Source organism: Podarcis filfolensis (genome assembly GCF_964270895.1).
Source record: "Podarcis filfolensis genome assembly, chromosome: 16".
Lineage (NCBI taxonomy): Eukaryota > Metazoa > Chordata > Lepidosauria > Squamata > Lacertidae > Podarcis > Podarcis filfolensis.
The window spans coordinates 4,197,454-4,225,165 of NC_139620.1; the positions used below are offsets into that span (position 1 = coordinate 4,197,454).

At 46.5% G+C, this 27,712-nt stretch overlaps 1 protein-coding gene across 1 annotated transcript; it reads right to left on the reverse strand.

Moving 5' to 3' along the window:
• Nucleotides 1–1,028: 1,028 nt before the first annotated feature.
• On the reverse strand, nucleotides 1,029–27,608 carry TMOD4 (tropomodulin 4). Its single transcript, XM_083591461.1, has 10 exons — nucleotides 27,455–27,608; nucleotides 17,320–17,506; nucleotides 15,018–15,174; nucleotides 9,391–9,513; nucleotides 6,145–6,234; nucleotides 5,705–5,835; nucleotides 3,937–4,044; nucleotides 2,726–2,869; nucleotides 2,219–2,363; nucleotides 1,029–1,476 (listed from the first exon to the last, which is right to left on the reverse strand). The coding sequence occupies exons 2-10, from the start codon at nucleotides 17,443–17,445 to the stop codon at nucleotides 1,454–1,456; spliced, it is 1,047 nt and encodes a 348-aa protein (XP_083447587.1). The 5' UTR covers nucleotides 17,446–17,506; nucleotides 27,455–27,608; the 3' UTR covers nucleotides 1,029–1,453.
• Between the last annotated feature and the right edge of the window lie 104 nt (nucleotides 27,609–27,712).

Below are 27,712 nucleotides of genomic sequence, written 5' to 3' on the forward strand. Positions count from 1 at the left end.
GTAGGCCTTGTTGCCTGGCAGACCTCTGTCACGCCAAACAAGTGCAGGGAAACAAATTTGTTTACGATGCCCTCAGGCACTCTGAAATGGCTTCCTGACTAATATCTCACTGGGCCCATAAAAACCGTCATCCTTTTGGCCTGCGGTTGTCTTTGCCAATTTAGGAGTGTTTGTTGACTCCCGAGGCCCAACTGGGTGCCCTCAGTTTCCATATTTTCACGCGCGCACCTGGCACCGCTGAGGAAAAAAATTGAATTTGATCCTGTTGGCGCTGGGGCTCATTTGGTGTTCTGTTTCCGCTATAGTTCAGTTTTTTAAAAGGGGGAAAGGAAACCTCTTTCTTCTTTGTCCAGCATCTTAAAATGCCAAAATGACATTTTGGAGACTCTGTGATCCTGGTTTCTCCACCCCATGTGGCATCTGATGGCAGATATTAGCTGACAGGAGTGTGAGGCCATTGTTGGCCGACTTTTGTGAGGGCGGCTTTGGCAGATCTCCAGGCCTGCCTCTTTTTATGCTCTTTCCTTGCTAAATTTACCTCAAACTTATCTCAAATTTCCCTTTTGTAGTAGAAAGGACCTAGATTTAATTAGACACCCTCAAACTTGGTGTGTCAGGAGATGAATCTCTCCACCTGCCCATCTTTTCCTGAACAATTCTGGGTCATATTTTCCAGAACATTCCAGCCCAGAATGAATGAAATTGATTTCCACCTGTGTGCTAGTGTAAACCCCAAATGCCACGCTCATCATCAGAAAATTTACTATTTCTGATGCTATGCTTACGGGCAAAAGTGCAGAACCCATATGGGAAAATGAAGGCTGGGTCTGGTGCCAGTCACCATTGCCAGCAGCACCAAAATAATAATAATTTTATTATTTATACCCCACCCATCTGGGCTTCCCAAAAGCTGATGGGAGGCTTTGGGGAAGAGGCCATATCTCAGGCATGGGGCTGCCCATTACAGAAAGGGGCAAACATTTCCAAATGCGAGCTGACGACCCAAGAAATTTGAGATATTATACGTATTCAGGTTTCGATCAGCGAGATGGTGCCGAATCATTTAATAATAGTAGCTTGTTTAGGAAAGATAGGAAGATTGCAACTGCCTTTGGTCCTTAGCGGAGAACAAAGCCAGTTCTTTGGGGCAGGGCGGGCGTCTCTCCGAAATCTCTCTTATTTACAGAGGTAATCAAAAGACGGGGAGCCTGGATTCGGAGGAAGAAAGAACCTGAGATTGCAAGAAATTGGGGTTGGGGGGGTTGTCGGTCGCCAAGGTGAGGGGGGAACAGCAGGGCAAATCTCTCCGAGAAATTCTCTTCTTGAAATAAAATAAAAATCCTTGCTGTTGGCAAAACTCTGTCTCTGGGAGGCAGGCAGAGCTTAAAAGGCTGCTTAGAGGCACATGAGGAAGCTTAAGGGCACTCTGGATTCGGTCGCAGGGGGTGGGCCATTATGTTTTCTTCTGCTTGCGGCCTGCAAAGGAAAGACGAGAAATGTGAGGACACCGAACGCTGCCTTATATACCCATCAGGCCACTGGGGTCCCATCTAGCTCAGTAGACTCTACACTGACTGGCAGCAGCAGTCTGGGGTTTAGGACAGTGGGTTGGATCCATTGGGAGTTGAAGCTGGGACTTTTCGCGTGCAGAGCAAGTTGGGGCAGACAAAGAGAAGGACTTCTTTGCACAGAGCATACCGTATTTTTCCCTCTATAAGACGCACCAGACCACAAGACGCACCTAGTTTTTGGAGGAGGAAAACAAGAAAAGAAAATATTCTGAATCCCAGAAGCCAGAAGAGCAAGAAGGATCGCTGCGCAGCCTGCATTCACCCCATAAGACGCACACACATTTCCCATGAGTCTTATAGAGCAAAAAATATGGTAGTTCATCTTTGGAACTCATTCCCACAAGAGGTAGTGATGCCTACCAAAGATTAGACAAATCCATTGAGGACAGTATGGCTATCAAAGGCTACTAGCAGCCATGACAGTCATGTTCTCCCCCCATTGCTGAAGGCAGTATGCCTCTGAATAGAGGTTACTGGGAATCACAGGTGGGGAGACCACTGTTGCCCTCTGGCCCTACTTGCGGCCTTCCCAGTGACATCGGGAACAGGATAGCCAGCCATGATGTCCACCCACGAAAAACGACCACTCAATTATCCATTCAAGAATTAAGACAGGCCACTGGGGTCGCCGAGCCAGCGCCACTTACGTAATTCGTTGTTCTTGGTTATCGCGATGGAGGCTCTGGCCCTTGGTCCTTGCTGCGTGAAGTGATAACCAAAGCGGATAATGGAAGGGCAATTTTCCAACATGGCGGCCATCTCCATCTCCACCGAGTCGCCCAGTCGCTGGCGCTGCGTGGGGAGAAGGAAGAAAGAGAAATGAGAAGTGTGAAGGAAGCGAGGAGGGGGCTCACACTACTGTTTTTTGTTTTAAAAGATGACATTGGGTTTGTGAGGAGACAAGAGGATGTTGCGGGCTGAACTTTGCGAATTCATGCATGTAACCAGAGCATGGTTTGAGGATGCACGAAGCAGCCACCTTGCTGAAGCAAAGCAGGTCTAGGGCTGCTCATCTCCAGGAGAGGGAGAGAAGGCAAGCAGATCTTTTCCATCGGCGCTGCAGAGAGACAGCTGCCTTTGCTTGCCATTTCATCCGGCTGCAGAACAGAGGGAAAGTGCAAGGTGCTCTGACCCCAAAACGGAGGCCGGCTAACCTGGTTGTCCACCTTGAGTTCAGTCAATGTGGAGTTCTCCTTCATGGCTTTAATGACTTCCATCATCCCAGCGCTGGTGATGAAGTTAGATTCAATGTTGAGGCTCTGAAGGGTCTTGTTCTCCTTCAGCATCTCGGCCACAGCCTGGGGGCGCAGAAACAGGCAAAGTTCAGGAACTCTTGCAAGTACAGTGGTACCTTGGTTCTCGAACTTAATCTGTTCCGGGAGTCCGACTCCCAAAACCATTTGAAAACCAAGGCGTGGCTTCCAATTGGCTGCAGGAGCTTCCTGCACTCAAGCGGAAGCCACGCTGGACGTTCGGCTTCCGAAAAACGTTTGCAAACCGGAACACTTACTTCCGGGTTTGCGGCATTCGGGAGCTGATTTGTTTCACAATTAAGCCTTTCGAGAACCAAAGTACTACTGTATTGTTTTCAGCCACTGTGTCCAACTCCCAGCAGCTCCAGCAGCCAGCAAGGGCAACGGTCACAGAGGATAACGGGAGCTGGAGTCCAGCAAAGTCTGGAAGGTGTTGAACTACCCCAACATTTGATGTTTCCACTACCCCTTTGGAACTCACTGCCTCCTGATATCAGGTAAGTGCCTTCGCAGTACTCTTTTCGGCACCTGCTAAAAATATTTTTTGTTTCGATAAGACTATCTGGATGTGTAGAACACTGACGTGCTTTCACCCGCTTTTTAGCTTATTGTTGATTTTAATTTGCTTTGAGTGTTTTCAAATTGTTGCTTGCAACCTTTCTTTAACTGATCATTTGATTATTCCGTTCTTTTCGTAACAGTTTTGAGGGTTTGTTTGTTTTTACAATCATGCGGTATATAAATTTTATAGAATAAAATAAAGAAATGCCAGAGCAAAGGCCAGGCTGGCCATGACTGATGGAAGTTTTGGTTCAGCATCACCTGGAGACTCTCCCATCCCTGCTTAAGTAGGACTAAATCAGGGCTCTGGTCCCGATTCTGTTTTGGTCCTGTTCACCCAGTATTTGGTTAACCACAAAGCCTACATAAGTTGTCCTAAATTGGGGCTATTCTAGCCTAGAAGGTTCCATGAGTGATCACAGGGAGTCATCCTTCTCCAACTCTGTTCTCCCTCGCCAGTTCCCTGTTAGGGTTCAACCCTAGCCAAAGCTCCAGATCGCCTGTTAACGGGCAAGGAAGTTTTTCAGAGGAGGAGGAACATCAAAGCTTACGTGTGCCACTGGGTCATTACTCCGGGTTGCAACCAGGCTGAGCTTCTTGATGACAGTGTTTCTTTTCATGGAGTCGCAGATTTCTATCAGCGTCTGAACGGGAATGTCCTGTTGAAATGAAGAGAGGCCCATCTGCACCATCCAAAATCTCGCTTCAAACCTTATCTGTTGCTGCTTTTGGTGGTGAGGGACCACATGTCGTTACCCCTCTCCTGCTGACATCTCGCATGTCCCAAAGCAAAAACCCACTTTTGTCCTAACCAGTAGTAGCACAAAAATGATTTAGAATATGCTTAATGACACTTTCACAGGGTGGTGTGGAAGAGCCGTAAGTCACCGCATCCTGCAGGAGAGTTTCCTCTTCAAATCCCTAAAATACCCACAGTTGCTTAGAGCAGGGCTTTCAGTGTGGCTGTCCTGGTTCTGTGGGACAGCATCACAGTTTGAGACATAGCTGTTGTTTTGTATTGTTTTTAAAAGTATTTTTAGCAGCTTTTAAGGTAAGTTTGTAAATTACCTTGAGGCACATGTAATTGATGAAAATAGGGACGTCCCATTCCCTAATGAGAGTTTTACTATTTATACCCCACGCTCTGACTGGGTTTCCCCAGCCACTCTGGGAAACTTCCAATATATATTAAAACATAATAAAATATTAAAATAACTTCCCCATACAGGATTGCCTTCAGACGGCTTGCGGGTTGGATAACTCCAAACCCTCCAACATTTCTCCAATGAAAACAGGGACGTCCTAAGGAAAAGTGGGACATTCCAGGATCAAATCAGAAACCGGGATGGCTTCTCTAAATCTGGGACGTCCCTGGAAAATAGGGACACTTGGAAGGTCTGCCATTGTATTTCGTAACCTTTGACGGACTGGCCCACTCTCACACTGCTCAGACCCCATCCTCTGACAATTACCGTATTTTTCGCTCCATAAGACGCACCTGACCATAAGACGCACCTAATTTTTAGAGAGGGGATGCAAGGAAAAAAATATTCTTTAAAGGAAGCGCTGAGCAGAGCCTGTATGCATCCCATACAGCCAGAAGCCAGGACAGCGATCCCTCTTGCTGTCCTGGCTTATGGGATAGCCGCACGCAGCCTCTCCCGGGCAGTGGGATGAAGGCTCCTCCAAGAGCTGTGCTCCCTTTAAAAAGCGCGCGGAGCGTGTGTGTGGCTCTTGGGGGCTTTTCCCTGAGGAGGGAGAAGGGCAGCCCCAAAGAGCCGCACATATGCTCTAACTGGCTCTTTAAAGGGAGCGCTGAGCAAAGCCTCCCGCCTGCATTCGCTCCATAAGACGCACACACATTTCCCCTTACTTTTTAGGAGGGGAAAAGTGCGTCTTATAGAGCGAAAAATACAGTAATCCTTTTAATTGTTCATAACCATGAGAACTGGAACTTTAGCTTACACTTAGAGGAAAGTGGCAGAGCATCTGCTTTGCATGCGGAAGGTCCCAGGTTCTGTCCCTAGCTCTTTCTGAAACAGAGCAGCTGCCTGTCAGTGTGGACAATACTGAGCTAGATGGACCAAGGATCCAACTCCATATTAAGCAGCCTCCATGCTTGACTGGAAGCAAGGAACAAGCAAGGTGCTTGTTTCTGCCACCAGAGATGCTTTTTAAAAATCAGCTAGATGTGCTTGAGCCCATCGACATCTTCAAAGCATCTGCTCTTCTGACAAGTGACAGACTCCAAAACAGGGGCTGCTCCATCTGTTGCCTGCTTAAGCACCCAAGTGTGTCCTCCTGGGACTCGGCACTGACCTTAATGTTATTAAGGTTCACTTCCTCGAGTTCCTTGTCGTTGCTCTGGATTTTCGTCAAGGTCTCCTCCACATTTGTGGGGTTTGGAGGCTCATCTGGGACAGGCTTGTACTTATCAGGCTGCACTACGCCTGAGAGAGAAATAAAATAAAGAGAGAGTGTGTCTTGAATAACAGAGGGCAGAACCTCAGGACCAGGGGGCAAATGTGGCTCTCCAGTCTTCCCTTTCCAGCTCTCAAGACCCTTCCCAGGCCACACCCCTTCTCTTGAAGCCTGGTCTCATTGGTGAGTGTTTTGCTTAGTCTTCCTAGGATTGGGACCCTAGCTCCCAAGGATGTCCACTTGAGTTTGACAGTTGCTTCTGGTTCCCGGCAACAGTCTCTCCTAACTCCTTGGTCATTTGCCACCCTCTGTAAGATGCAGACCAAGGAATCACTCACTGTTTATGCCTTCCGTGTTTGTGATGTTGCCGCTGCAGATGGCATCATAATACTGCTTGTTGCTCATGAGGGTGTACATGCCCAGGATAGCTGCAAGGAAGCAGAGAAGGAAATAGCCAGGTTTGTGTTTTTTAAAAAAACAACAACACCACACTGCTATATTCTGATAATTTACCGTATTTTTCGCTCTATAAGACACACTAGACCACAAGACGCACCTAGTTTTTGGAGGAGGAAAACAAGAAAAAAAATATTCTGAATCTCAGAAGCCAGAACAACAAGAGGGATCGCTGCGCAGTGAAAGCAGAGATCCCACTTGCTGTTCTGGCTTCTGGGATAGCTGCGCAGCCTGCATTCACTCCATAAGACGCACACACATTTCCCCATACTTTTTAGGAGGGAAAAAGTGAGTCTTATAGAGCAAAAAATACAGTATTTTGGTTTGCCAACCACGTGCAAGGAACTGTGCAGAGCACTGAGGCCTGCCCCTCTTCTGATCACTAGGCCTAGCTCTCCTTGTATCAATGCATTTTAAATTCCCCGCACATAGAAGTGTAGCATGTCGTGGGGGTAGTTTAGCTAAAATTCTTGACCCACTAGTATTCTACATGCGGGCTTGTTGTTTTTTAGTGTTATTTTTACTTCCCAGAGGAGCATCTTCAAACTACAGGCAGGGACTCCCCTGTTTTAGCTATCAAGTTGATCTACAGACTGTAAACACCAAACACAGTGTCAGGTTATCCAGACAACCACATGAAGCAGTGGATAGGATGGAGAGCTGCACATAAATGGCACCTTTCAAAATTAGAATATGACAAAATCCATAAATAATTGGATAGTTAAAAACACCAGCCTGTGATTGCAAATGCAGAAATGCTCCCTATGCATTTTTTATTTTTTTTAAGCTAGTCTGTCAGGGCACTGACAGTTCCAGATTTGCAGGGAGCCTTGGACAAGATGTCTCCTGTGGGCTCCCTCCCTCAGTGAGTCCACCCACCCACTGCCATCATTGCCATCTGTTCCTGCTCCTCTGCCTCAATGTTGCTGCCACCCGCTTGCTTGCCAGTGAGTGCCTCCGCCTCCTTCTTGCCACCACTAAAAGTGGTTCTCGACCTGTGGGTCCCCAGATGTTGTTGGACTACAACTCCCATCATTCCTGAGCTCTGGCCTTGCTAGCTAGGGGTGATGGGAGTTGTAGTTCAACAACATCTGGGGACCCACAGGTTGAGAAAGGCTGATTGAGAGGCAGTTGGGTGAGCAGGTTGCAACAGTGGAGAGGAGACAGCAGCCAGAGAGGGCTCTTGTCAGTGGAACCCACTGCCTTGGTTTGGGACCCCAGCAGGTGCCTGATCAGCCCAACCTGTGCTGCCGGCCCTGTGCCTGGGAGAAGGAGGCTTCTCCATGCATTTCCCTTTTTCTGTAGGCACCGACATTTCAAAAATCCTTTGTGGAAATCCATTATTTACAGGGACAGGAGCAACCTGCTTTGTCAGGATAGCAGCATAGCTAGTGGCGACATTTCTGCTCCAGTGCATCCATGCCGCGTCCAGCTCCGATTCCCAAAGCTCAGCAGCAAGTGGAGAGTAGGGCTGGCTTAGCGCCACGCAGAGGCTAAAATCAGACACTTCGGGTGCTCTCGCCCTATCGGCTTACGCCTGACAGGGAGCCATGGGGGCAATAAAAATACATGAGGCTTTGGCAAGGAGGTGACATCAAGGGACTTTCCCGCCTGGTGGTCACCGGCCAGCACGGGAGACCCGCCTGCTTTTTATGCAATACAGGTTGTTACAATTGTCCTGGGCTACCTGCAACAGAGTCCCCTCCTAGATGGGGATGTCAGAGAAATTCCAATCAATATAAAAATGGGAGCAGGAATTTACAATGTCCGCTCATTCATCCCATGTCCATAACAGAAATCAATCCAGCAAATAGGGTTAGTGTTTGCTGTTGTCATTGCTTTCCATCCGCTAATGATGTGCAATTGACCGGTTCTCTTTTGCATAGACGTTGTATTTCCTTTGCATTATGAATGTAAGAAGAGCCTGCCAGATCAGGCCAAAGGGGACCCATCCTGTTCTCACAAACACATACCCACAAGCAGGATCCGAGCACAAGAGCCTTCTCCCCTCCTATGGTTTCCAGCAACTGGTACTTTATACAGAAGCATTGCTGCCTCCAACTGAGGAGGTAGAACACAGCCATCATGGCTAGTAGCCATCAATAGTCTCCTTCTCCTCCAAGGATTTCTCTAATCCTCTTTTAAAGCCATCTAGCTTGGTGGCCATTACTGCCCCCTGCGGGAGGGAGTTCTACCATTTAGCTATGTGTTGCATGAAAATGGACAATGCAAGAAGCATTCTTCATTCCTGCTTAAAAAAACAACATTCTGGTTTAGACAAACCTACCCAGAAGTTTTAAGGTAGGGTTGTAAATGTTTGTTGATTTTACTGTTTTATCTTCTGTGAACCGCTTTGAGGTGTGTTTTCTGTTTACAATCAAGCAGCGTGCAATATATATTTTACGGAATACAGTGGTACCTCGGGTTACATACGCTTCAGGTTACATACGCTTCAGGTTACAGACTCCGCTAACCCAGAAATAGTACCTCGGGTTAAGAACTTTGCTTCAGGATGAGAACAGAAATCACGCAGCGCGGTGGTGGCAGCAGGAGGCCCCATTAGCTAAAGTGGTACCTCAGATTAAGAACAGTTTCAGGTTGAGAACGGACCTCCAGAACAAATTAAGTTCTTAACCCGAGGTACCACTGTAAATAAATAAATAAATATTACACCCCCATCCAGAGCAGCAGACTACTCCAGATATCTAAGTCAGTGGCTTGAGAAGGGGTTAAGAGGAAGTCCATGCACAGACCCAAGCTGAGGGTTGTAGCCAGCTAAGTACTACATGGAATAGACCTGTTGGAAATAACAGGCCTAAGTGAGTCACATTCATTAATGTCAGTGGGTCTACTCTAATATTGGCTACAACCCCAAGGACCTAACTGGACAGTGTACTGGGTGCATTTGTACTTCTGTGCTTCTTTTTGAGCTGATGGATAGTATTTATTAAACACCCTTCATTGACAATTTGATAATAAATGCCAAGAGGTTTCTGATAAGATGAGGTTCCTTTCCCCCTATTCGGAGCAAACTTCCACTGGGATCCGATACACCTCACTGTTGTCTGTGCCCCCAACATGGAGCAGCTCTCTGCCCACCACCCTCCGGCCAGAAATACGCTTTTTACCTGCAATGTCGCACATCTCTGCATCGGTGGCATTTGCTAAAGCTTCTTCCAGTTCAGGTTCCAGCGTGATCTGCTCTTCTTTGGGGATTTCCCTCTTGGGGTTTTTCGGAATAAAGGGTTTTCCTGGTGTTTGGGGTTAGGGAAGGAAATGAACTAAATTAAAAGTGGCACAACAAAAGGTCATACGATGCAGTTCATTCAAGCAATCCCCCCCCCGCCAAATTCTCCATAACTTTCCCCATTTTGAAATCCAGCCAGATTTGGTGAAATGCCCCCAAGCTGAGCTCAAGGTTTTTGTAATTAATTAGCAAGGCCCTTAAACAACTTGGGTTCTAGATACCTCAAGGACTGCCTGATTCCCTTATATCCCTGCTTGATTTCTGAGATTTTTGGGTGAGTCACTGTTAGTGCCCCCCACCCCATGGCTTGAATCCACAATCCAAATCGCTCAGGAGCCATGTATTTAGTATGGTGGTCTCCTACCTGTTGGACTCCCTGCAGGCTGAAATTAGGCAAACCCTTTCCTACTGAACTTCGGCAGCTTGACAAATACCTTTCTATTTCAGTAAGTATTTTAAGGAAACATTCTGTTTTTATTGTTGTTGTTGTTGTTTAGTCATTTAGTCGTATCCCACACTTCGTGGACTAGAGCACGCCAGGCACTCCTGTCTTCCACTGCCTCCCACAGTTTGGTCAAACTCATGCTGGTAGCTTCGAGAACACTGTCCCACCATCTCGTCCTCCGTCGTCCCCTTCTCCTTGTGCCCTCCATCTTTCCCAACATCAGGGTCTTTTCCAGGGAGTCTTCTCTTCTCATGAGGTGGCCAAAGTCTTGGAGCCTCAGCTTCACGATCTGTCCTTCCAGTGAACACTCAGACCTGATTTCCTTCAGAATTGATAGGTTTGATCTTCTTGCAGTCCATGGGACTCTCAAGAGTCTCCTCCAGCATCATAATTCAAAAGCATCAATTCTTCGGTGATCAGCCTTCTTTACGGTCCAGCTCTCACTTCCATACATCACTACTGGGAAAACCATAGCTTGAACTATACGGACCTATGTTGGCAAGGTGATGTCTCTGCTTTTTAAGATGCTGTCTAGGTTTGTCACCGCTTTTCTCCCAAGAAGCAGGCGTCTTTTAATTTTGTGACTGCTGTCACCATCTGCAGTGATCATGGAGCCCAAGAAAGTAAAATCTCTCACTGCCTCCATTTCTTCCCCTCCTATTTGCCAGGAGGTGATGGGACCAGTGGCCATGATCTTCGGTTTTTTTATGCACATTTCCCCCAACAGGTGCATTTTTTCTGCTTAACATTCTTCATAGCTGGAGAACTGCATTGCAAAATTTGGAAAAGTGTACTATTCAAAGGATAAATTCATTCTCATTCTTGTATTGTTTGGGGCATGTAAATTAGTTAGGTCCAGTTTTCTGCATTGCAGGGGGTTGGACTAGATGACCCGCACGGTCCCTTTCAGCTCTACAATTCTATGATTCTATGTTAAACTGCGAGCCAAACTGAATTTCTCTTCCACCCTTCATTTCTGCTGAGTTCCCATTCAGTGTGGGTTGCCCGGCTGGAAAAAGACCGGAACAGTGATTCTGTTACATCACTGTACGGGGGAGTGACTAAATGATCCATCCCAGAGAAGCAGCAGGATTGCCGATCTTTTGCAGATGCCCAGAGCAGTAACTCATCCAGAATGTGGAGGATTCAGGGCCCTCAAATTATTCCAGTTCTTCATTTCTCATGGCACACTAGCAGTTCTCTCTACGCTATCTGACACGATCAGGTCTAGAAACTTGCACTGTTTGTTTTGTTGCTGGCTGGTTGTTGTTTTTTAAATCCAACATTAAAGTAGCTGGGATTCCAAAGCAGCCACACCAGACAGTTCCATTTCATGTGGCCCAGATCTAACCCCTCTCCATGCCCCCAAAACACGGTGATTTAGTTACAGAGAGGAAGCAAGGGATTTCTTAATCGCACCCAGATGTTTAATTGCTCAGTACTAAAAGTAGCAGCAGAAGAAGAGGTGCCATCTGTATAAATTGTTAGAATATAAACACCAAGCCACTACGAGCTGCATTGCACTAATTTATCTTGTGAGATTAAGAGAACGGGGGTGGGGGAGGGATAAAGAATATGAGAAATGTAGATATGGTGAAAACAGTTTTTCCAAGTATAGTAATAGCAGCAGTAATTAAATAAGGGTGGGGAGAGACGGCAATGCCTCAGATTGAAGCAAAACGACAGTGTGATGACTCGACGCTCAGGTTAGAAACATTAAGACATGTATCACAATTACTAATTGCATTTCTTTTCTATTTTGCGTTGGTTTTCTAATGTTAAGAACATGAACCACAATAAGAGAGGGAGGAAAGAAGATACGGACAAGGTTTCCTTTCAGAAAATCTCTTGACACCGTGAACTTTCAGGAAATCTTTTTTTAGGTCCCAATGAGACTGGGAAAAGGGAGAATCAAAGCTGCCCTTTAGAAACGTCCCGGCTCCGGGATCTTTTCTTCGTTCCAGCGTGGAGAGAAGTAAATTAGCGTGGGAACCACAAAGTGAGAGGAGGCGCAAATAGGGTGAACCTGAGATGCCTTCACACACACACACACACACACACACACACACACACACACACACACCATCTTCCAATCTGCTGGCAGAGTCCACCTGTTGCTCCTTATCACCAGCACTCGGAATCTGACTGCTGCTGCCTCTCCATGGGATTGGCCAATGCACCGGCAAGATTCAACACAAACGCCATTGGTTATGCTGCAAGATATCTGGAAAGGGTAGCGCTGCTGCTTTTGACATGCAAGGGATGTCAGAAGGCAACGGTTTCTATTCCAAACTGCATTAGTCATAATCGGGTCTGTTTCTCTTACACTGCGGTTCAGTTTCTGCCAAACACTACATTATTCATCTCACCATGACAGCTATTTAGAATCACAGAACTGTAAAGTTGGAAGGGACTCCAAGGGTCATCTAGTCCAACTCCCTGCAATGCACGAATCACAGCTAAAGGATCCATGACAGAGGGGCATCTGGCCTCTGTTTTAAAACGTACAATGAAGGAGAGTCCACCACCTTCCGAGGAAATCTGTTCCTCTCTCGAACAGTTCTTACTGTCAGAAAGCTCTTCTTAATGCTCAATCAGAATCTCCTTTCTTGTCATTTGAATTCCCCTCCAGAGCAGCAGAAAACCAGCTTGTTCCACCTCCCATGGGACAGCTCTTCAGGCTAAACGTACAGCTGGATTGGGCCCTCAAAATGGGTGAGAGACACATTACTTCTGCTGTAATGGGTCCTGATGTACCAGTTGAAGGCCAAATGGATCATGAATTTAAATACCTGATCAGCCTTGTTCACTGGAAGGGCTGGCTACAGTAGTCTCTCAGATTGGCATGCTTCACAGGGTTGTTGCATGGTGACACATAGCTTCTTGGAGAAAGGGCAGAGTACAAATGCCACAGGGAGGAATTCAACAAGTGAAGAGGTTTCCATGCCTCCATGTACCAGTAGCTAGACTGGTTGGATTTCTGCCTGTTGTATTGCTCTTAAAGGCAGAGGTGCCTGCCTGGAGTATAGGGGTGGTATATTTGTCCCCTGCCTATCTTCAGCTGAATGGCATTTAACCAGTGATCAGTTTCTAAAATGTTGATTTAGGGATGTGTTTTCTGATGCACAATATAAAGTTTCTGCAAGTTTTGTGGTCAAAGGTGGAATGAAATATATTTTAAAATGTCACCAAATAAGATGTGAGATATATGTACATTGGCTTTTTAAAAAGAATTTTTGGCAAGCAGAACCACTGGACAGCTCAAATTTATGCTCTCACAAGCTGATTATAAAACTTTGGTTCCTCTGGTTGGTGCCACACAGAGAGGACCTCTGCGAGTGAATGACAACAACCTTTGCCCTACCTGAGCAAAGCTACTGGACAGCTGAGATCTGAGGTCTTGCAGGGGAATCTCTTTGCAATACCTCAGCTCTCAGGGTCACATGCAAAATCTGCAGATGGAAGAACATCATAAAGAAGAATATGACAAACACCCTTAATGTATAGCAGCAGGATGCCATGAAAGTGCTTTTAGCATATGTGAAGGATGCAACTCTGAATGAAGACAAGTCCTTAAAATCGATGTCCTCCTTTTCACGCCTTTCATTGTGGGGTCAAGTAGCTGCAGTTGAAGGTCAAGGATGAAGAACATGCAGCTGCAAATGCACCATCGTCTACTCAGAAGGAAGTCCCAATTCACTTTGGTGCCGACATGCATGAGAGAGGGCTACGAATTTGATTTCCCCCCCCCCCAGGTGTGTTGATGGATGATTTGAAGAGATGCCGTGAGCCTTTACCAGGAGCACTTAGGAACCTTTTGTGGGTCAGGACATCTGAGCTACACACCGGGCTATTTTGAATCCTCGGCGTGCTCCCGGCCGAGCTAAATATAACTTTTCCTCTCAATCCCATCTCAATTCTGGGACAGCACGCACAGTAGGATTCTGGCAACACTCGGGAGTAGCTTTTGCCCGGCGCCAAGCTGGGACAGAGCTGGTCTCAAAGACCTATGGAGCGTACGTGATTGTCTCTCTGCACATGCCTCCAGCACCTCTTGCCCCCAATCAAAATGGCAACCATGGATTTGGAACCACCAATAAAACTGATGCTAGCACCCAGGGTTTTTTAAGGATATTGCAAATGGCAAATTCCAAAATCCATTTCAGGCAATGACGTTCTTAGGCCAATCAAAGTGTCACAAAGGAGTGTGGAAGCTTTCAAGGCCAGGACAGTTCAGAGATAGCACCCCAAGCATGGTTTGTGCTAATCACAGTTTATAATCAAAGTACAAGCAAACCAAGGTTTACAGCAGCTTGCCTGCTTTTGTTTCCCAATATCTCAGAGCTCAAGCTGCCTAGCTGCTGACCACAGTTTGATGTGACATTTGAATAGAATGAATTTCTACATCTTTGTAACAGGAGAAATGCTAGAGAATGAGGCTACTCCGGGGCCTGAAACACAGCAGGCAGAAAATAAAATTTATTTGTCCAAAGGCAGATGTCCAGGCTTCTGCTATTTAAATCAGACCTGGCCAATCCAGATGCTCCATACAATTCACCAATCACAGAGGGTATAATCTCATGCAATCCCAGTAGCTCAGTAGTAACTCAATAGCAACCATTATGGTAGTAATGGTTAGAGTGTCAGACTATGAGATCAGGGTTCAGATCTCCACTCAGCCATGAAGCTCACTGGATATCACTGCCTCTCAACCTAACCTACCTCACAGGGTTGTTGTGGGAATAAAATGGGGAGAACCACGTACACCACCTCGAGCTGCTTGGAGGATATAAATGCAATGAATAAATAACTCACAGAAACTGACTTTTAGGGTTGCCAGCTGACCATAAGTTTTTTTTTGGGGGGGGGTTGTTTAAATGGGCTTCTCCTCTGCCTTCAAGAACAGCTCAATCTGCAAAAATCTGTAGGTGGCACTTTGTGCAGCACAGTTTGCATGTCCTGCTGCTGCAGATGAGACAGCCCCAGAAGATAGCTGGGAAGCTTGCCAGTCCAGCCAGCCAGCCTTGGAATCACAGCATCCATCTTGGAAATTGGACAAATACCTTTTTTCTCTCCTGTGAAGGGCACCAGGTCTTCCCGCTCCTTCGCTTCCATTGCCTGCTTCTCCAGGTGCTGCATGAGGGCGTCTCGATCCAATGGACCCGTCGGGCTCTTCTTTGTCTGGTCTCGTTGCCGGAGACCCGCCGGGAGCATCACATTCTATGAGGCAGAGCAGAATGGAGGTGAGTGAGTTATACAACAGTGGCATTGTATCGCCCAGTACTGTAGGATAGGGCTTCTGGCTGCATCAGAACAAGGACTTTCAAACCGGGCCATCAAAATTAACTCAACAGGTGAAGCTTCGGGCTTCGTTATATTTCCCTGTTAGGTATCTTCTGTTGAATGTACCTGCTCCCCTCTCCCACCTAACAACACTGGCAAGGGGAAATTGCTTGTGTGCTACTGGGTGAGTGACATGATACGGCTACTACTTTTAAACTTTCCGCGCTCTTGTTCATCACCACAAAACTTGGCCTTGGGGTTGTGAGGGAGGGGTTTGTAGGGGTGGGCAGCAACAAATTCCCTGGAAAATAGCAACCTAAAGTTCCTTCCACACCTACTGCCTAGATGTGGGACTATTTCCTAATCTGAACGTATGACAATGATAATTGATAATATTCGGTCTCGATACCCATACCCTCTGGATTCCCGAGCAAACGTTCCTAAGCCGAATGTACATTGCAAAAATCCAAATTGGTATTCTCCTAAACTTGATTTCCATCCTGCAGCCTTACCCCTTTAATGTTAGAGTTATAGGCTCAATGGCAGGGCAGAGAGATGGGGAGGAAGAAGCCACCCAAAAAAATCAGCATGGCTAATCCTTGCAAGATACTTCACAATTTTCTATTTAAAATGGGTGCATTTGAGGACCTTTAAAAAATGCTATAATAAAAATAAAAAGTTATCACCAAGACTTAAAAGATGAAACTTTAAGCAAACTCATTCTCTGAGGGTTGATTTTTATCATCCATGCGCAGGGATCAGCAGGCTTGGGAGAACCCCAAAATTTGAAGAAATACCATATTTTTTGCTCTATAAGACTCACTTTTTCCCTCCTAAAAAGTAAGGAGAAATGTGTGTGCGTCTTATGGAGCGAATGCAGGCTGCGCAGCTATCCCAGAATCCAGAACAGCAAGAGGGATTGCTGCTTTCACTGCCCAGCGATCCCTCTTGCTGTTCTGGCTTCTGAGATTCAGAATATTTTTTTTCTTGTTTTCCTCCTCCAAAAACTAGGTGCGTCTTGTGGTCTGGTGCGTCTTATAGAGCGAAAAATACGGTGCTATGCATCTCTCTTTAGAGGAGGGAAACCTGAAGGAACCCCCCTCCCCAAAACAGTCCAGACTATGCAGGGCATGCACAGTGGTCACAGATTGCCTCTGATGTCAGGGCACAAAAGTGGAAAGTGGAAGGTGTGAGGAATGGCGTGCCCTGGAAAGGGATGGCAGGATCTGTCAATTTTGGTTCTTTCAGTTTCACATTCCCCTCCCCCCCAATCTTAGATTCAGTTATCCACATTTTGCAGCAATTTGTAATTATAAAAAAATCCTCATGAAAATTCATCAGCGTTTAGTGTGAATTTCTCATAACAAACACATTTTTATAAGCTGTTTTTAATACCGTACGTTTGTTGCAGTCTCACTTGTTGCCCCTAAGGAAAATTAAGTTCCAACATCTTCACATGCAAGAGGGCTGTGAATTTTAACCCAAGAAAATCTTTAATAAAAATTTTAAAAGAAGAAGGCAGCTATTAATGTTTTGATTCAGCACTAGAGGGTTTGCTTCAAAAACCATCTGTATAGGTGAATCTGCTGGTTTTGGTTGCTTTGATTTTATCAATCTTAAGTTCAGTTCTCCATATTAGCTTGAAATTTCTTTTAAACCCCTCGCAAAAATTTGTCAACATTTTAGTGTGAATTTATTTCAGCATACACATTTTAAAGCATTTTCGCATTGTGTACACACTTTTGTGAGCAAATTTCTGTAACATAATGCATTTTTATACATAAGTTTCCCTAACGTATACATTTAGAGGAACATTTTACCCTGTCAAATGCATTTTGTTGCACACGTTACTTAGCTGGAGAACTGCATTGCAAAATTAGAAGTGAAATTTCAAACGATATTTGCAAAAAGTGCAAATTAAGTAAGTTTGTCTTTTAATTGTGAATGAGACGGAATTTCTCCCCATCCCTAAAATCATGTCTAGGCAGTTGTATTTCCATTTCCCTCAAAAACCTAAAATTAAATCTAGAATCTTCAAGAATCCCAGCTTCTACCCCAAATCGTCACCCCCCTCAATCTCACTTCAGGGTCCATTTCCTGAAGCTCTACGTCAAGTTGAGCCAGCTCCTCCGCAGATAGTTCATTCAAGATCTTATCTTCATCAATGTCTCGATATTTCTCCAGCTCTTTCTGGTATGAAGTCGTCATGGTTGCTGCGGTTTATGTAAAGGTGGTGTCTCTTCTGTGATGTAGAATGAGGAGGATGAAGCTGGATTTAGGGGGGATAGAAGAAGTCCCAGTGAGTAACTAGAAGGCAGCTCTAAAAGATCCAGTGTAAAATCAGGCACAGGGCAACATGGGGCACTGTTGGGGGGAAAACCAATGGAACTCCTTGCCTCTTGATTTTTCTGACTGGTCAGCTAAGTTGGTTTCTGGGACCTCTTACCACTATAAATTAGTGGTAGTATTGGGGCTGGCACCTGATTAAAGAAAACATAGTTAATTAACCCTATGAGTGTCAATTGATTACTTGATTGAATCAGCTACACTTCCCTATGAGAAAAGTGGAAAGCAAGAGGGGAATTCTTTCTGTGATTTTGATATGTGTCAATCTCCATTCACTCTCAAACCAGAAGGGATGCTTCTTTTGAAATGGGGCTTGCCAACTGTCTTTTTAAAATATGTAACTGCCTTCTACAGTCTGGTTTGGGTCCTCCTGACTTGGGGGGGGGACACACCAACAAGGCTAAACCCAAATGTTAATTCAACCATGGTGCTTGTGACTTGAGTTTCTTTGAAGAGCAGGGTCTCCTGCTAAGTTTATATCTTGTTCTTGAAACTCTCAGCATCCAAATTTGGTGTGTGTGTGCTTGTTTAATTCAAGTCAGGTCACATTTCGGTCTATGGCCTTAATTGAACGATCCAGACGAATAGATCAATGCAGGCATTTATGGCCACATCAGAGTGTTCAACAAGCAAACAAGCTTACCCGTTCACCCAAAAGAAAATGACTGGTATTTCGCACTGTACTTTAATTTTCTGTCCTGCCTAAAGGGCAGCGCTCCATTTGCCAGAAGCTTGTGCATTGGCGGGGGGAGGGGGAGGTGTTGAATGAGTCCCCCAAAACAGCTGTTTTAAGCCACCCCATTCAGCTGATTGTCAGGACCTGGTTCTCAAAGGCTGAGGGGTTTTAAAGCAATGCTGAGGAATCTGGTGTCTTCCAGGTCTTCCAGGTGTTGCAACCAGCACAGCCAGTGGTCTGGGATGATGGCACTTATAGTCCATCATCATATGGAGGGCCACAGGCTCCCCTTCCCTGGGTTTAAGGTATAAGCCCCCCAAGGGACTGTACCAATTCAGAATGCAAATACAAGATGGAATGGGTGCCCCGTGCCCTATGTCAAAAGTGCCACAGAAAACAAGAAGGAAGAACTTCCCTTGGAAGGTGATGGACTCTCCTTCCTTGGAGGTTTCTAAACAGAGGTTGGATGGTCATCTGTCGGGGGGTCTTTAGCTGTGATTCCTGCATTGCAAAGGGTTGGGCTGAATGACCCCCGGGGTCCCTTTCAACTCTACCATTTATGATTCTAAGACTAGGCTAATTCTTTAACATGGTTGGGATTTGGGGCTTGTGGGGAGACAACACCCTGTTGTGCGCTGTCTGAAGTCGTATCCTCTCTGGAGGGCTGCGCCAGGCAATGTTTTTAAATATGTAATATCATTCACATATGTCTGTGCACGCACACTCTGTGTCTCTTAGCTATGCATTTGGACATTTCTTGAGATATCATAACCAAATTTTGTGCATTGGTTCCTGAGATCAACAGCACGTTTCTATCTACGTTTGGGTACTGTTGGGCACTGTTTTGAATCAAGATGGTCAAATGAACCTTTCAAAACTATGCCGATTTTTAAACACAGGTCTCAAAATTGGTTTCCTAGAATTCCTGAGGAACCCCAGGCTAGAAACCTTTTATATCAGATTAAATGACAGACGCAGGAAGGCTCTGAAGCCTAATGATGGAGAAATCAGATTGAGCAGTCCCATTCCTATAATTAGTCTGCCTGCTTATCACTCTCTTACAAGGCAGGTGGGGAGCGCTGCAGAAAAATGCTCTCAGTCTGGCTCTTGCTCTCTTCCCCTCCCTCCTTCATTTCTGGTCTCACCTTCTCTATCACAAAATGGACCCACCCCACCCCACAATGTTGTTGCACAGGACTAAATGAATGCAAAGGAACCACTCTGAAGTCTGATACACATGGTACCTTTTAAATGTCTTTTTTTTTTTTTTGAGCTGGGGTGTGTGTGTTTTTTTAATTCTGTGATTCTCTTTTTAACCTTTTAATCTAGTTCAAGGACCCAGTGGCACAATGGGTCAATGCGTCTGGCTGATAACCAGAAGGTTGGTGGTTCGAGCCCACCCAAGGACAGCTGTGGCCAGAATTCATGTACTGCAGGAATTTCAACACTATAATTCTGTGATTCTATGTTTTCTACCCCTAGTCCATGCAGTTTGGTATTGTCAACACTGACTGGCAGCAGCTCTCTAGGATGCCAGGCAGCTTTCTCTCCCAGCCCTACCTGTAGATGGCAGGGATTGAACCTGAGACCTTCTGCATGCAAAGCAGGTGTTCTGACCACTGAGCTGAGGCCCTCCTTTATACCAGATGGACTCCCTTCTTTTTCTAGTACCTTTCAAATAATGCCTTCCTGTTTTCCAACCTACTTCTTTGATCTGTCTCTTCCTCTCCTTCTCACTTTCCCCCAAAAGATAAGAAGCTTTCCGAAACAGGAGTCCTGGAATCAAACCTCCATGCAAATGAGGAGGAGGTCTGTGTCAGCAGATATAAGGGGTGACAAACTCAGCCAGCCCTCTTCCGGGAAGATCTAAACTAAATAGGTTTGTTTGTTTTCCCCAAGATGTCTTAAACTATGGTCAAACTTCCATTCTCCGTTTCCTGTGCACTTCCGACAGCCTGCGGCGGATAGAAATTCAACCACTGTGGGATAGCTTTACCAGCGGAATTTCTGCCTGTCGCGCAAGTTGGTTGTGTTTCCAGCAAGCGATGTGAGAGGCAAAGAAAAGCGGGGAGGTGGGGGGTCGGCATCCTGTTTCTGGAAACACAGGGGTGGGGAGCCTTTGGCCCTCCAGATGTTCATAGAATCATAGAATGGTAGAGGTGGAAGGGATACCCAAGGATCATCTAGTCCAGCGGTTCTCAACCTGTGGGTCCCCAGATGTTGTTGGACTACAACTCCCATCATCCCTGAACTCTGGCCTTGCTAGCTAGGGGTGATGGGAGTTGTAGTTCAACATCTGGGGGCCTACAGGTTGAGAAAGGCTGATCTAGTCCAGGAATGTTCCTGGATGATAACTACCCTCCTCTTCCCTGGCCCTTGGCAGCCCTAGGGCTGATAGGAGTTGTCATTCAGTGAAACACCTGGAGGAGAGGGCCAAATCTTCCCCACACCTGCTGTAACGGTTGCCATGCGGGTGGACATTCAGCTGGTGAAGCATCCCACCTGTCAGAGTAAAAAGAATGCCCTGACAGGCCTCCGGCAGGCAGAGAAACCATAGCAGAGAAACAACAGTGGCAAGTTTAGTGAGCATAAATCAGGCATCCCCAAACTCAGCCCTTCAGATGCTTTGGGACTACAACTCCCATCATCCCTAGCTAACGGGACCAGTGGTCAGGGATGATGGGAATTGTAGTCCCAAAAACATCTGGAGGGCCAAGTTTGGGGATGCCTGGCATAAATGACCGTCCACAGGAGCACATCTTTCCATGCTGAAATATGTTGTTGGTGGCAACAGCCCACCTTTAATTAACTCCCACATTCTTATCTTGGCCAATCAAGTGTTTTGGTTCAGTATCTGCATTTTTCCTGCCACCATTTTGGAGGAGATTATGCTCCTACTTTGCATTGCCAAAAATAAATAAATAAATGTTGGCCATGTCATATTCGCTTCGATTGACAGGAGAAAGATGAAAGAGGCTACCTTTTTTTCTTTCTCTTTTAAAGCCACACTAGACAATTTTTACCTCCTCCCACCGAGTGGTACTCTAGACGTCTGCCCTAAAGTCTTACTCTGGGAGGGAAAAGTGAAATTGCAGAGCTATGAGAAATTGAAGTCAAAAGTAAGAGATTGGCTTCATTATTATCAGATAAATGAAGTTTTCAAACTGGACAGGAAAATTGGCTTCCAGGTGGAGAGGTCAAAACTAGAAACAGAGCTATTGGAACCCAATACTAAGAATCTGTCAAGAATGTATAACTTGCTGTTGAAATGGAATACACAGGATGAGACGGTTAAATCAGCTATGATTAAATGGGCACAAGACATTGGGCATGACATTATGTTTGCTGACTGGGAACAGTTATGGACTACCGGTATAAAGTTCACGGCATGTAATGCCTTAAGAGAGAACATTATGAAAATGATTTATAGGTGGTACATGACCCCAGTCAAGCTTGCAAAAATCTATCATACGCCCAATAACAAATGCTGGAAATGTAAGGAAACGGAAGGTACTTTCTACCACCTTTGGTGGACGTGCCCAAGGATCAAGGTCTTCTGGGAAATGATTTATAATGAAATGAAAAAGGTGCTTAAATGCACTTTCGTGAAGAAACCAGAAGCCTTCCTCCTGGGCATGGTAGGCCAATTGGTGTCAAGGAAAGATAGGACGTTTTTTATGTATGCTACAACAGCAGCAAGAGTACTCTTAGCCAAGTATTGGAAGACACAAGAGCTACCCACACTGGAAGAATGGCAGACCAAGGTGATCGACTACATGGGACTGGCGGAGATGACTGGCAGAATCCGTGACCAAGGGAAAGAGACGGTGGAAGAAGATTGGAAGAAATTTAAAGTTTATCTTAAGAACTGTTGTAAAATTAATGAATGCTAAAATGTCTTGGGTAACGCAAAATAGAATTGCAGTGACAAACAATGGGATATGAGAAAAAAGATTTAAAGAAAGTGCTATAAGAAATTGAAATTAGGGGTTGCTGGAAAGATTTAAAACAGGGATGCAGAAAGGGGAGGTATGGGGAAGTCGCTGAAAGAAGGTCTAAGGAAAAAAAGGTTAAGAAATTATACGTGTTTATATGTTTGTTTGTTCATGTATTGTGTTGTATTGTCTTTTAATATGTGTTGAAAAACCAATAAAAAATTGATTAAAAAAAAACAGTCTTACTCTGACAGCGCCACAGAGAACATGTCCATCAAGACTGCTTTGTCTCTGACAGGGACAAACAAATGCCGCTGGGAAGCTCCGTCTTTCCCAGATTCACCTGAGCCAACATCCCATTGCCACACGCCAGGTTTAGACATGAGAATGTGAGCCGGGCCAAGCTGCTTCATCTAATCCAGCCTCTTCCCTCAGCCCAACAGCACAAAGCAGGTAGGAAAGAGCCTTTTCCTTTCTTTGCTTTCCAGAATCTGGTGCTCTCTGAGGTGGACTGCCCCTGAAAGACCCATTCCAGCCATCGGGACTAACAGCCCTCGATAGGCCTCTGAATTTGTCTCATCCCGTTTTTAAAGCTGGTTTAAGTCAGCATCCATCCACATCTTGTGGCGGTGAGTTCCGCACATCAGTTTCACCCAGCCACCCCATATTCTAGTATTATGCAATGCTGGAAGGTGGTGGACTCTCCTTCCTTGGAGGTTTTCAAGCGAATGTTGGAATGGCCATTTGACAGGAATTCTTTAGTTGTGGTTCCTGCATTTCGGGAGGTTGGACTGGATGACCTTTGGGAACCCCTTCCAACTCTACAGTTCTATGATTCACTGAGCAGAAAGACTCTCGGTTTCCCCTGTCTCCACACTGCTCGTGATTTACTGTAGATCTCTATCTGGACTCTTCTTTAGGGTTTTTTTCTATTCCTCCTCCTTCTCCCCTTCTCTAATCTAAAACGTACCCAAGGAAGGAAGATTTTACGTCCATAACAAACACAAACACACAGAAGCCAGTTCTCTTTTGACACCCTCTTGCTCCCGCCTTGGGTCTGGAGATCTGCCCTGCCAGGTGGTCTAGCACTGTGCGAGGGTTAATTAACAGGGAGGAGTTGGCTTAGCTGGACTTCCGAGTAGAAAGCAAGGACACAGCGACCCGGAGCCCTCCGGGAAACCTGCCGCACCATCTCTGCATTCAGCGTGGTGCTAGAGTCTCTCCCTTCAGTGCCTGTGAATAATACCAGGCTCTGGGATTCACAAGCAGGGAGACTCGCTGCTGCTGTGCTCGGGTGCTGCTTGTGGGCTTCCTATTCGGGGCATCTGATTGGCCACTGTGGAAACAGGATGCTGGACTAGATGGGCCCCCATTGGCCTGGTCCAGCAGCCAGGCTATTTTGATGTCCTAATGGAACCTCCAGGTCCAGAGGCAGTCTATCTAGATCCATAAGTTCATTGGGTGTTTGGCCACAGACACTGGAGCGGATGGGGCCCCTTACAATTCTACGGTTCCATTATTCTACGCATTGCCTCTAATGTGGTCCTAATGCGGACACTGAGTGTGCAGGTGTCCTTTGCAAAGTTTAAAGAACTTTCCTGAGGTGCAGCCCATTATGCTTGCAGAGATCCCTTTCCAAATCCCCAAGACTCTGCCCTTTGGCCCCAAATCTTCTTTGTTTAAAAAAATTGCCCTGAGTGTTTCTGAATTGGTAATGAACTCAGGGAGAACTGGGAGAGGGTAGGATATTAACTGGAGGGGAGAAACAGATTACGTAATTTAAGATTATTAATTATTTTTTTATACCCACCCACGCACCCCGCCTTTTCCCAAGCCAGGTCTCAAGGCGGCTCGCGCAAGTTAAAAGAGCACAGATAAAACGCGGAAGGCTAAAGACGTATTAAAAAATAATAGTTAAAAGGTTATTAAGCTCTAATAGAATTAAAAACAAAGTAGAAACAAAACTGTTTAAATGTAGGTAGTAAAAATAGCGCAGCCCTTTCCTAAAAAAAAACCACATGCAATCACTCCCCCAAATCTACCTGCCAGCAGAAAGATAACAAGGAGGGAGCCAGTCTGGCTTCTCCAGGGAAAGAGTTCCAAAGTTGTCTGGGAGGAGCCACCACCGAGAAGGCCCTCTCTTGTGTCCCCACCAAGCATACCTGTGAGGGTGCTGGAACTGAGAGAAGGGCCTCTCCTGAAGATTTTAAACCCCCAGGCAGGTTTGTATGTGAGGATACAGTCCTTCAGATAGCCTAAGCTGTATGACTTTACCTAGAGATGATTTGAGAGATTGGGGGATTGGGGAGGAGGGCAACTGAATGGCAGTTGAATCAGTCGGGAACAGAAGTGTTGGGAGACGGCAGATGAATCTGGGGTGGGGTGTGCATTAAACAAAAAATTAATCAGTGGGGTAATTTGGATGGGAAGTGAATTGGCTTGCAAAGTCTGTAACCTCTGAAGTCTAAATTTTAATCTATGTACGTCGTTAGTGTGTGCAAAATTTTATGCAGCTTTGGATATGAGTGATGGGTCTCCTGCTCTAGAGATCTTTTAAGTATCTAGGAATACTCTGGCTTTATGTCTGCAATCCCCTCCCTGAAACATGGTGCAGTTTCCACCTCCACCTCTTCTTCCATTCCCCCAGTCAACACCTGCCTTATCCCAGGTCAGACGTTTGGCTCTATCTAACATGATGTCGTCTACACTGACTGGCAGCGACTCTCCAGGCTTTCAGAGGGAGGGCATTCCCTGTCCTATCTATCTATTTTTACTAAGTTATTTATTGCATTCCTACCCCACCTTTTTCTCCAAGGAGCTCAAGGAGGCGTACACAATTCTCCTCCTCTTCCTCATTCTATCCTCACAACAACCCTGTGAGGTGGGTTAGGCTGAGAGGCAGTGACTGGCCCAAGGTCACCCAGTGAGCTCCATAGCTGAGTGGCGGGATTTGAACCCTGGTCTCTCCCAGGTCCTAGTCTACCACTTTAACCACTACACCACCACTAGCCCTCCTACCTGAAGATGCTATTGGGGATTGAAACTGGAACCTTCTGCAGGCAAAGCAGGTGTTCTGCCCCTCAGATACAACCCTTCCATTAAGATTCTAGTCGTCATAGGTAAAGGGACCCCTGACCATTAGATCCAGTCGTGGCCGACTCTGGGGTTGCGGCGCTCATCTCGCTTTATTGGCCGAGGGAGCCGGCGTACAGCTTCCGGGTCATGTGGCCAGCATGACTAAGCCGCTTCTGGCGAACCAGCGCAGCGCACGGAAACGCCGTTTACCTTCCCGCCAGAGTGGTACCTATTTATCTACTTGCACTTTGAGGTGCTTTCGAACTGCTAGGTTGGCAGGAGCAGGGACCGAGCAACGGGAGCTCACCCCGTCGTGGGGATTTGAACAGCCGACCTTCTGATCGGCAAGTCCTGGGCTCTGTGGTTTAACCCACAGCACCACCCGCGTCCCTCTAGTCGTCATAGTTCTCAATAAAGGGCCAATTTGAAATGAAACCAAGGAAGCTGCCTTATACCGAGTCTGGTCACTGGGGTCTGTCTAGCGTAGTGTTGTTTGCTCTGACCAGCAGCAGCTCCCCAGAGTTTTAGGCAGCCCTAACTGAAGGTGTCGGAAATTGAACCATGGACCTTCTGCTTTCAAGGCAAGTGCTCCATGCCTGAGCTGCGTCTTTTTCCTGCGTGATCCCCACCTTCTCCGCAGCCACAACTTGGCCCTTGGCCTCATTTTCCAGGCGGATAACTGAGCTTGCCAAAAGCCCTCTCTACTTTGCCCAGATCTCTCTCTCTCCCTTCTTGGCTTCCAGAACCTTTAAGGCTGTGAGATGCTCAGGGTGGGGCCACTATCCATAACAATTATCTTTTGCGCTTTTTTTGCTATGTCACTCTGCCTAGCGCTGCCTCCGTTGACGGCGTCATAGAAAGGGTAATAGCTGTCCAGTTTCACACCATTTGAGAGACAGTGGCTGTGTACAGTTAAAGAATATCCCCACCCCCTTCTCAAAGAACCCTGGGAACTGTAGTTTGCCCTTGAGCCGAGCTGCAAGTCTCAGCGCCTGCAAACTACAGTTCCCAAAATTATTTAAATGCAGTTTGCCTTGGGGAAGGTTCCAGGGTGGCTCAAATGTGTTTTAAGGATTTGATGCCACTTTTGAGTCCGAATTCAATCGCTTGGGGATCTCCTTTGACCCACCTATACAGTAATACCTCGGGTTACGTACTTAATTTGTTCTGGAGGTCCGTTCTTAACTTGAAACTGTTCTTAACCTGAAGCACCACTTTAGCTAATGGGGCCTCCTGCTGCCGCCGTGCCACCAGAGCACGATTTCTGTTCTCATCCTGAAGCAAAGTTCTTAACCCGAGGTATTATTTCTGGGTTAGCGGAGTCTGTAACCTGAAGCGTATGTAACCCGAGGTACCACTGTACTTTCCTTCGCCTGGATTAGAGGATCCACCTGTTTCTAACCTCACCATCAAGGCTTAAAACATTACTTAAGCTCTCCTCCACCTTCAGCCCATAGATCTGTTTCCTTGCAAGCCCAAATCTTCAGTTAGCAAGAGACAACTGCGTTTTTGTGATGCCCACGCACACCCCTCCCACCAGACATGGGGTGGGGCCTACTCTACACTTTTGCAGCAGAAGGAGGTGGTAGAGGCCTTGCAGAGCAGGCTACGCCACTTCAGGCTGCAGGTGGAGAGTTGAAAGGACCCTGCCTGGATCCCCGGGAAAGTGAACCAAAATCCTTTCTGAGGGATTTCAGCGACGGTCTGCCAACTCCCAACTTGCAGCTTTTTTGTGGTACTGTCTCTTCAGGTTTGAGGGCAAGCCCAGCAGTGGGGGGAGACACCCCACCCCAGGCTCTGATCCTTTCTAACTGGTCACCTAGTGAGCTACTTGCGCAGAAATTCATTTTGTTTGATTTTACAGGACACACACAGACATTTGCAGGGGGCGTTGCCTGTGCGCACGGCAAAACGGTACAGTCCTCGCTGATCTCATGCCAGGATTCTACCGCCTTATCTGTTGTGTGTGCCGACTGGGCCTGTGTGTGTCCGGGTGTATAGAAGAGCTGTTCAGTTATCCTTCAGCAACACTCTCCACCCAAGGACTCAGCCCAAACCTAGCCGGCGACAGGCAACTTCCCCTGCCTTTGCTTGGCGTACAATTTTCTCGCCACCCGCTTGCTGCCTCTTAAATTCCCACGAAGCCGAGGAGAGGGGAAAGGGGGGGAAAGGGACCCAGACTTACCTCCCAGGCAGGCTGTGTCGGCCTCTGCCTTTTGTCTCCCCCACCCCGAGCGGTGTGAACCTAGCAGGCAGGGCAAACGGGGAGAGAGCGAGAGAGCGGCAAGCCCAGGAACTGTGTGAGATCAGCATTTTATTATTTTAGCTTTCCAGCCGGGCAGGCGGGCGGGGTGAGGAGCGCAAGAGCGAGAGATCACATATACAGACTCCGTTATCAATCACTCCGCAGACCTGCCGAGCGGCCGAGTGAAGACCTCCAGCG